We start from the raw sequence: 9,888 nt of genomic DNA on the forward strand, positions 1-9,888 counted from the left end.
GTGATTTTTCTTCAATATTGAAATGGATAAATAAAAAACATTTCTAAGGGTTTTTCAAAGTTTTTATATATATATTGTATATAAATTGTTGTTGTTTATAAATATCTTCAGGCAAAATTATTTTTGAAAATGTAATCATTATCATCATTATAATTGATTAATTAATCTAGATTTTATTATTCAAAACATTATTCGATGACCAAATTAATAGGCGATTCTAAAATGTTTTTTTAGTTTGTTGTAGGCTTTTTTGAACTTTTTTTTTGTTGTTGAAATAAATAGAGACCAGAAAACAAAAATAAAATAAAACACAAACAGAATACATAAATAACAATTTGTAATTAACGACGATAACTTTTTTTTTTTGTTGTTGAGGGGGAGAAATATTTTGTAAATGTTTTGTTGTTGTTGTTGTTGTTTGATGTATATAATCAACTGGCAAATTAGGGCAAGAACAGAGAATTAAATCAAATGAATGGAACAAATGAAAACAAAACAATCAAAAACAGAATCTTTAATTTCATTCATGTTGTTTACTTGATTTACCTAGATTTTTTTTTGACAACAACAGAATAGACAATGATTTAAATATCATCACTTGACATTTGTTTTTTGTTTTGTTTCGGAATCAAATAATCATTTTCATTTCATTTTTTTTATAAACGTTTCTTTTGGGGCGGATAATAAAGTTGATTTATTCAATCGATAAGTGTTTGGTGTTTTTGTTGTTTGTGTTTCAAGCCTATCACATGATTCTGTTGTTGTTGTTATTATCATATTCTGGCATTTCAATTATTTATTGTTTTTGTTTTTTTTTAATATTTGATCAAGGCTTTGTACCCGCGATTAATTTTTTTTTTGTTACTAAAAAAACAAATGAAAACTTAGATAAAGAAAATCTTTGAAAATAATATCTAAATTAAATCCAAAAGAATTTCTTGAAATGAAATAAACAAACAAACAAACAGAAAATAATCAATGTAATATGAATTTATAATTATTTAGGCCGACAGAAACAAAACAAAAAAAAAGAATAATCAGAATTCAAGAAATATCAAGACACAGAATATATTTTGAAAAAGGGAAACACAAAAAAAACAAGGTAAGATAATTTATCTTCATGTATTTGTTATTGGTAATGTTGTAATTGTCTGATAATAAAAACATTGAAATAATAATAATAAAGATTTTGTTTTGTTTTGTTTTTGGAACATAGAAAATAATTTATTTTTGTCTGTTTGTATTGGTTGTGTAGGTGTGTAGAAGTCAAGTCGACAATCGATCCATCGATCGATCGTTTACACGAGATTCATCATTTTGTTTTGTTTTGTTTTGTTGGGTTTTATTCTTGGTTGTTTGCATTCTTCTCGTATTAAAATTTAATAATTAAGAACAGAAATATTTTATTATCAAATAATTAAAGAGCAATATGGAGAATTATATTATTTTACTAAGACACGATCGAGAAATATATATTTAGTAGAAATGGAAAAAGAGCATTTGTTGAAAATATTATTTTGTTTGTTTGTTTTCAAAAAAAGAAAAGAAAGAAGAAGATCATCTTGTTCATCTTGTTAAGACATATGAAAATGAAAGAAATAAATTTTTGTTTCCTTCTTCGATTGGAAAACAAAACAAAAACAAAAAAAAAAAGGAAATTGATCGTTAATTCGATCCTGACTGAATTATGGATAATTTGAAATAATTTGAAATATAATAATCATTTTCATTGGAAAAAATCTATTTTTTCACTGGATCATCATCATCATCAATATCATGGTAATTCTCTTGGTTTTCTGGCGATACTTTTCACTCATACACACGCACAAACGTTTTAACAAATAATTAATATTGGAAAAAAAACAAACACACATAACATAAATATATTTGGGAGATTGAATATTTTCAAATAAATAAAAAAAAACTGAAGCAAAATCAAAGAATTTTCGTTTGTTTGTTTTTTTCGAAACAATTTTCAATGAACAAAATGGCACTCACTATTCGTTTTCAATGTATTTTTTTGGTTTTTTTTGGTTACTTTCGTGAAGGACCTTGTTTATCATTCATTAAAGCTAATATCTTTTCTTTTCTTTTTTTTTTGATCAAATAGAAAAATTATCATCATTTTTATCGAAAAAATCTAAATCAAAGAAATGTTATCTATTTTTGTCTGTATTGTGTTTGTGTGTGTGTGTTTGGGTATTGTTGGTCAATGTGTTTGTTTGAATGACACAACAACAAATCCCATTTTGAAAAAGATCAAAGATAGTTATCTAAAAAATTTTACTCGAATCGATAATTTTGGTTTTTCAAATATTTTTTTTTTTTTTTTGGTTTTTTTTTGGTTTTATTTCTACTACGACACACTGTTATATTCAATGTCAAGGAAGAATAATTTGTATTTTGGCAAGGAAGCGAGAACATGAATGAAAAAAGATGTTGGCCAATGTTGTTGTTGTTGTTGATTGGATGGATAAATATGATGATGGTGTATCCACATTTATTATTGATCAATTATTGAATGGAACATTTTTCTTCAATCTGACCTTTAATATCGCTTACTTGTGTTTCAATTGTATTTTTAAGTTCTGTAATATTATGTGTGCGTGTGTGAATTATGTGAGGGAAAAAAAAGAAGAAATGTTAGAAGAAAAACAAAATTATAAATAATGAAATGATCAAATCAATATATTTTAAGAATGAATGTTTTCAATAAAATTATTTACCAAAAAAATATAAAGAAACTTACTAGTAAAATCATCTTGATTAGCTTGTTCTTGTTCGGCAGCAATTTCTTCGGGTGTTTTCTTTTTCCTATTAATACCAGAATCGGTTGATACACCACCCATTAATGCTTCTTGTTTCTTTTTTAATTCAGCTTCTTTTTCTTCTCTTTTTTTGATACCATACTAAAACGAAAACAACAACAACAATTTTTGGATATTAGATATTTTTCGGAAAGGTTTTTCGATTTTGTTTTGTTGATACGATCAATATATTAGTTTTGTGCAAAAAAAAATATGAAACGAAATGGAAACAAAAATCGAAATAAAAGAAATAAAATTCAAATGAAAAATGCAAAATGGCGAATAAAAATTTGTCAAAAATTTGTTAAGAAAACGAAAAAATGAAAAAGAAAAATTTTACCTTGTCACGAATTCCTTGTCGCATTCCTTCTCGTTCTTCTTCCATTTTTCGATGTTTTTCCTGTCGTCTTTCTTCAGCTTCACGTAACGCTTCTAAACGTTCACGTTCCAATTGTTCCATTTTTTCTTTTTCCTCAGGCGTTGGACCATCTCCACCGCCGATTTCTATTATTTTTATTTTGAACGAAAATTTTTTTGTTGTTTTTGAAAGAAAAAAAATGTAATTTCAGTTATTTTAATTAATTCACATTTAACATTATTTTTTTGACAATTTCCGAAGCAAAATTTCCAACAACAACAACAAAAAACATACCTTTGACGGCGTTCAATTGATCGCCCATCATCTGTTTAGCAATGAAAGCAGCCATTTTTTTTTTAATTTATTTAAAGATTTTAGATCAAATTGAATATAGTTTTGCTTTTCGGATTGATTTTTTTGAATCTTCTTTGAATCTTGTTGAGTTTGTTGAATTATTTAGTCGTTTTGTTTGTTTGTTTGTTTGAGTGCAATATTAGTGCTGTTAAAGGTGTTGTTATTTAAGTGAAGTGGCTAGTCGATCAACAACAAAAAAAAATTGTAAATAATTTCAAAAAAATAAATATGGATCTCAATTAACGGATTATCAAAGAAAGTAAAGTGCAAATAAATGAATAATAATATCAATGCATACCTATTTCTTCGGTGAAAAAAGTGTTGAAAAAAATTGGTGAAAATATATATGGTGTGTATATTTTTTTTTTCAGAGGTGGTGAATTGGTGAATTGGTGAAAGGGTGTGTGTGTGTGTGGGTGTGTAGTGTAAATTGTGTGCTATGCTTCTACATGCACACCCAATTTGTGAAATTGTTGATTATTATTTTTTCGTAATGAAAAAAAAACTGAATATCTATAAATATCAATCGTTATCGTTGTGAATGAATGTACTAAATTTTATCGATATTATTATCGTTTTTGTTATTGTTATAAACCGAATGACAATCATGTCAAACCAAAACAAAACAAAATGATGATCAATTAGAATCAATTGTGTATGTGGTATGAAAGAGTTATCAAATGATGATGATTTTTGCGATTATCTTGATAATGATGATAATGATGATGATTATTATTATTATTTTCCAAATAAACAAATAAACAACAATGTCACTTGTGTATAATAATAAGTATCTGCAGAATAAGAATTTTATTATTCTAAAAGTAAGTATGCTATGTATGTTTGGTTGGTTGGTTGGTTGGTCGGTTTATAATGATGACAAACAAACAAACAACAACAACAACAACAAAAAAGTTTGACTGCATTCCATTTGCTTTTGGCTTGATCGACTATTTGGAATATTTGTATGTGAATGAGTATATTTGTGTGTGTGTCTGTGACAACTGGAACTACCACCATTAAAAGAACCATAATTCCAACACATACACTAGGAATCGTTTCTACATTTTCAAACAATTCTGTATGGTAACAACAACAACAACAACAAATAGAAGAAGATCTGTGAAATACACTGTGATAGTAAAATAACCAAACGTTAAAATCATCATCGTCGTCAACTTATCCACATGCAAAGAGTCAAATATATATCGAAGATATATAGTGGAAAAAAATTGACGCATAGAGATGCGCATCATTTAACCATTCACGATGATAATAATATTGATGATGATGATGACAAATATATAATTCTAGAATTTTTTTCTGGTTTGTTGGGTTTCCAATTTCAAATTCTCCATATATATAGAAATGATCCAGCAAAGTATTTGAATTATTTCAAACACCGTATGTTCCAACGCCGATACACACACACACAATCAACCATGATAGACGTTCGTATAAACGTGTACGATTACGTTTACTATATCTATATTTTTTTCAACAAAAAAAAATTGATTTCGATTGGCTAAAATAACAAACAAATTATTTGCTGTTAGCATCGATCGGTCAAGGATATATAGAATATAATCAAGTAACGAACCAAATTGAAAAAAAATGTCTACCATATATTTTCATCCATTAACGCTAGATGTCATAGTAACAGGGAGATTTTCAATATCCATCATCAAAAAAAAAAAAAATCCAAATCGATTCAAAAGAATGGAAATGAAAAATAATGAAAATCAGAATTCAATGTCAATGATATAGGCGGTGCATTTTAGGTTTTTCTTAACCCAAAACCAGAGTGATATTAAATATAAAGAAGAACACATGTGCAATATTCATTTGAGCACAAAATCGATTTTTTTCAATGTAAAATCGATTAGATTTTGTTGTTATTTTTTTTTCTTTGGTTTCCATTCAATTTATTCATTCATTCAGAATATTTTTCTGTTCATACAATAAAAATCAAATATGATAATAAATTGAAGAAAAGAAAAAAAATAAATGCAATGCAGGAAAGTTACCATTTTTTTCTAAATTCACACCACAGTAGCAGAAGATACAAAAAATGATTAAACTTAAACAACAAACTTTGGAATCAATAACGAAAGAAAAAAAATAAAAGAAAAAAACGCATCAATCAATCAATTTTCTATTAATTTAATTAAATTTTCTTCAACCTGTCTTTTATTTCTTATTTGCATTTTATATATCATCTTATTGAATGGAATCCGAGGGAAACAAAAATTATGCAAAATGGAAAAAAAGATTTGATATGAATTTTAGGAAGAAACAAAAAAAATGAAAACATTCAATGTAATTATTCCATTGTTAACAACAACAACAACAAAAAAAAAGAATATCAGAAAAATTTGTTTCATCAAAATTAACATTATCATCATTCATGTAAAATAATATGCATTTCATTTGATTTTGATTGGCAACAAATTATGGAATCAACAAAACAAAAAACAAAAATAGATTGAAATAACATAGATAGATTGTGATTGCGTAACAAAAAAAAAATTGCTGGTAAATGGTGCACATGAATATTATTATTATTATTATTATGATTATGCTGATTTGTCATTTCATTCTTGTTTGCCCTCACTATATATATTGTGTGTGTGTTGTGCAATTAAATTGAATGGAGTAACAAAATAGGAAAGAGTGAAAGAGGGAGAGAAGAGAATTGATTGAAAATAATGAATCCAATAATGATTTTGATGTTTTTGATATGCATCGATTTTGTGTTTTGTATCGGTATATAATGATAGTGTAAGCAAAAAAAAATTTTTTCTTTCTTTCTTTCTCGAGAAAAACAAAACAAAAAAATCCTTATCATATTATAATTATATTGGTTGTAAGCATGTTGAGCATCCAACGATGATGATGATGATTAGAATCCGATTAGATGAAGCAAAAAAAATGAATGAATTTCGCCATCGATACAAACAAACGGAAACATTTTTTGATTTATTGATGCAAAATACAAAAAGCTCAGATTTTTATTTGTTTTTTTTCTCGAAAAAAAGCAATGTTGTATCAGGAAAGAATAACATGGATTTTTTTTCTCCATCTATAAATGATATGTGGGTGTATGGTTTGTTTTTTTTGTTTTATTTGTTTTTTGATTGAATAATTCAATTTATTTTGAAAATTGAATGATAATTGTGTGCCAATTATATTGATTATGTGCGATTGTGTGAGTGAGTGAGTGTATGATATAGAAAAAAAAATGATATAAATTATATATATCAATTTTGGGTGAAAAAGGAAGAAAAAGCTCATTGGAAATTGAATTGGGAAACAAAAAATGTGAAGAAAAAAAAAATTTACGATAAATGATTGAATCGATAATTTAATTGAAAAAAAATGATAATGATGATAATGGTGGAAACAATCGGTATAATTTTCGTTTAATTTAATTTAATTTGATATGATGATGATGACGAGCACCATTAGAAAATTGTTATTGTTGTTGTTGTTTGTTTGTTTGATTGATTGATTTTCTTACATAATTAAACATCTTGATTCAATTGTTGTACGAATATCATTGATACGTTGTTCAATAGTATTTTTTAGTTTAGTAAATTCATCATCATCATCATCATCTTGGCCATTGATCATTGTTGGATCAGCACCATCGATTGATTGTCGATTTTTCATATCATCACTTTGATCAATGCTTGATTGATTTTCTCTCTTTTTGATTTGATACTGATTTTTTTTGTTGAAAAAAAGAAAAAAACAAAAGACGATTTTTCTCAGTTTTAATTTTGAAAAAACTGTCATATTTTCACTGAAATATTATGTAATTACCTTATCACGAATTCCTTTTCGTACTTTTTCTCTTTCCTCTTCCATTTTTCTATGTTTTTCTTTTCGTCGTTCTTCTTGTTCTCTATTGAATTGAAAAAAATGAAAAAATGTAGAAAAAAATGAAATTTCTCAGAAAAAATTTAAGACAAAAAAAACCAAAGAATATTAATCTATGAGACTAGGGGTTTATTTTGTTCAACGAGCAAAATATACCCACACATCATCATCGAGAAAAAAAATTATAATTGATGAATATAAAAACAAAAAAAATTCTACTTACTTTAAAGCTTCCAATCTTTCCTGTTCTAATTGTGCAAGTCTTTCTTTTTCTTCAGCACTGAGATTGTCACCGACGCTAATCTCTTCAATAATAATAATGATAATGAGATTTGAATGAATTTTTTTCGTTTTGTTTGAACAATGTTAATATATTGTAAAGATGTTATTATACAAAATACAAACAACACACACAGACAAAATTGAGATAATGAGAAAATAATAATAGTTAAGGAGAAGAAAAGATATCATTTCATTAGCATTACAATAAATTTGATCAAAGAATAAAATAAATTAAAATTTCTATAAGAAATAAAAGAATATTTTGAAAAGGTTTTGAAGTGTTTGTTTGTTTTGCTTTTTGTTTGGTGCATAAATTTTTTTTATTGGTACAAAACTAAAACATACCTTTAACAGCTGAAAGCTGATTTCCCATCATTTGTTTTGCAATAAATGCTGCCATTTTTTTTTCTTCAAATAATTGTTGATTGGTTTTTGGAATCCTCAAAAAAAAGTTCCGGAAGTTTACTGTGTTCGGGATATGAAATGAAAAACAAAATTATTATTATTTTTTCAGATAAAATTCCTGTATTTTTTTCTTCTTCAAACTAATCATTATTATTGCATTAAATAATTAATAAGAGAAAAAAATGATATAAACATCCTCATGATGATTAATGTAATAATCAAGGGATCAACAACTGCAGTGAATATAGAAAAAAAAATACACAAACTAACTTTTTTTTTGGGGCGAAATTTTTTGTTTTCACAATGGTAAATCAAATGAAAATTATCATTATAATCATTATGATTCTGAGCGTAAATCAACAACTATAGATATAATGGAATTACCGACCAAACAAACAAACAACTAAATCGACTAGACAACAAGAATTATTTCGATATAAGAAACAAACAAACAAACAAAATGAGAAAGTTATGTGGTTCTATGTTTTCGAGAAAAAACTATCGACAGTAATGTTATTGTTCAATAGGATATTAGTGATTATTTAGTAAAGAACTGAAAAAAACTGGGTAGTAGTATTTTTCGTTGTTTATCAATGTTATAGAAGTTTTATAGTTTAGCATCTTTTAATAACAACTCAAAAAAAACAACAACAACAAAAAACTATCAAAAAAGAAAATTAGATTCTAGAAGAAAAGAAAGAGCTAATCATAATAATAATAATGGTACATCAAACAACAAACCTGACAAAAAAATATAAGTAGTGTTCCAAAAACAAAAAAAAAATTGATGCAATATATTTGATATGAAATGATTTGATATATCAAACACACACACAAACAAACAAACAAACAAAAAAAAAAAGCTCAGGTTAGAAATAATAGAATGTAAAGAAAGATTCGAGTGTGCGATCTCTATAGATTTTGTGTATATTTAGATGATAATGATTATTATTATGTTGTTGTTGTCGATTCACATGATTACAAGATTTTTATAAATACGATTATTTTGTGTGTGTGGGCGGATGGATCGAAAACAATTATAATCATTGAAATAGAAATTCGTTATTGATGATAATGATTGTTGTTTGAAGATTTTTTTTTCAAATCAATTTTGTTTCTGTCAGAATTGAAACAAAAAAAAATTTTTTCGTTATCGTTCAACCTTATGAAAAATCACGTTCATCAAATAAAATTGAATTAAAGAATTTTTTGAAAAAAAATCATGTCATCGTATGAAAAGTTGAAAAACGAATGATAACAACCAAGTAAGCAAGCAAATCATAATTTTTTTTTCAAAAAAAAAGGATTCTTAGATTTTGTTTGTTTATTTATATTTTCTCTATCTCTTCCTATCTCTCACTAATATCATTCTGTTATATCAACAACTCTCCAATCATGATAATGTTCAACAACAAAAAAAAAACGAATATTATGTTTGTATATGGTGGTTTTTCTTTTTAATGTTGGCCATTCAAGTCAACCAATTTCTATAGCTAATGAAAATGGGCAATAGCAAACACATACACACACACAAAACGTAAAACGCAAAACGCAAAACCCAAACAAATAAAAATAGATACTAGAAAGAATAATAAAATAGGCAGCGCCTGAGTTTTTCAATTCTGGATCACCTTATTATTACGAGGTTTTATCAGCAAAAAAAAAACTCTGCTATAGTCGTCTATCGATAGCACTAACACCACTGATGTGAAAAAAAATACAGAATCAGATCGAGAGTTGAAAAAACCATGTTTTATATACCGAATTTTTTTTTGAATGTCAGAATTCTCTAGTACTTTT

General features: G+C 26.1%; 2 protein-coding genes across 3 annotated transcripts; both read right to left on the bottom strand.

Moving 5' to 3' along the window:
• Positions 1–604: 604 nt before the first annotated feature.
• On the bottom strand, positions 605–4,550 carry LOC113790705 (complexin-like). Its single transcript, XM_027340403.2, has 5 exons — positions 3,818–4,550; positions 3,460–3,696; positions 3,148–3,311; positions 2,750–2,909; positions 605–2,588 (listed from the first exon to the last, which is right to left on the bottom strand). The coding sequence occupies exons 2-5, from the start codon at positions 3,512–3,514 to the stop codon at positions 2,515–2,517; spliced, it is 453 nt and encodes a 150-aa protein (XP_027196204.1). The 5' UTR covers positions 3,515–3,696; positions 3,818–4,550; the 3' UTR covers positions 605–2,514.
• A 1,116-nt stretch (positions 4,551–5,666) lies between these two features.
• LOC113790716 (complexin-like) lies at positions 5,667–9,816 on the bottom strand. 2 transcript variants are annotated; one of them, XM_027340422.2, is made up of 5 exons: positions 9,720–9,816; positions 8,029–8,148; positions 7,625–7,706; positions 7,345–7,426; positions 5,667–7,242 (listed from the first exon to the last, which is right to left on the bottom strand). In XM_027340422.2, the coding sequence occupies exons 2-5, from the start codon at positions 8,081–8,083 to the stop codon at positions 7,036–7,038; spliced, it is 426 nt and encodes a 141-aa protein (XP_027196223.1). In that variant the 5' UTR covers positions 8,084–8,148; positions 9,720–9,816; the 3' UTR covers positions 5,667–7,035. The 2 variants fall into 2 exon arrangements, with proteins under 2 accessions (XP_027196223.1, XP_027196216.1); XM_027340415.2 differs by lacking the exon at positions 9,720–9,816 and adding an exon at positions 8,830–9,578.
• Between the last annotated feature and the right edge of the window lie 72 nt (positions 9,817–9,888).

This window comes from Dermatophagoides pteronyssinus, unplaced genomic scaffold (genome assembly GCF_027571235.1).
Source record: "Dermatophagoides pteronyssinus isolate colony J.1.1.1.1 unplaced genomic scaffold, Derpt_VIB-CSIC_2022.12 sq0002, whole genome shotgun sequence".
Lineage (NCBI taxonomy): Eukaryota > Metazoa > Arthropoda > Arachnida > Sarcoptiformes > Pyroglyphidae > Dermatophagoides > Dermatophagoides pteronyssinus.

Excerpts from the sequence above, each read along its gene's own strand:
- LOC113790705 (XM_027340403.2), bottom strand. The coding sequence starts at position 3,514 with ATGGCTGCTTTCATTGCTAAACAGATGATGGGCGATCAATTGAACGCC. Across the intron at positions 3,312-3,459 it reads TCAATTGAACGCCGTCAAAG|AAATCGGCGGTGGAGATGGT; the intron begins GTATGTTTTTTG and ends TAAAAATAATAG. Across the intron at positions 2,589-2,749 it reads TAATCAAGATGATTTTACTA|AACTTAAAAATACAATTGAA; the intron begins GTAAGTTTCTTT and ends ATAATATTACAG.
- LOC113790716 (XM_027340422.2), bottom strand. The coding sequence starts at position 8,083 with ATGGCAGCATTTATTGCAAAACAAATGATGGGAAATCAGCTTTCAGCT. Across the intron at positions 7,707-8,028 it reads TCAGCTTTCAGCTGTTAAAG|AGATTAGCGTCGGTGACAAT; the intron begins GTATGTTTTAGT and ends TTATTATTGAAG. Across the intron at positions 7,243-7,344 it reads GAAAAGGAATTCGTGATAAG|TATCAAATCAAAAAGAGAGA; the intron begins GTAATTACATAA and ends AAAAAAAATCAG.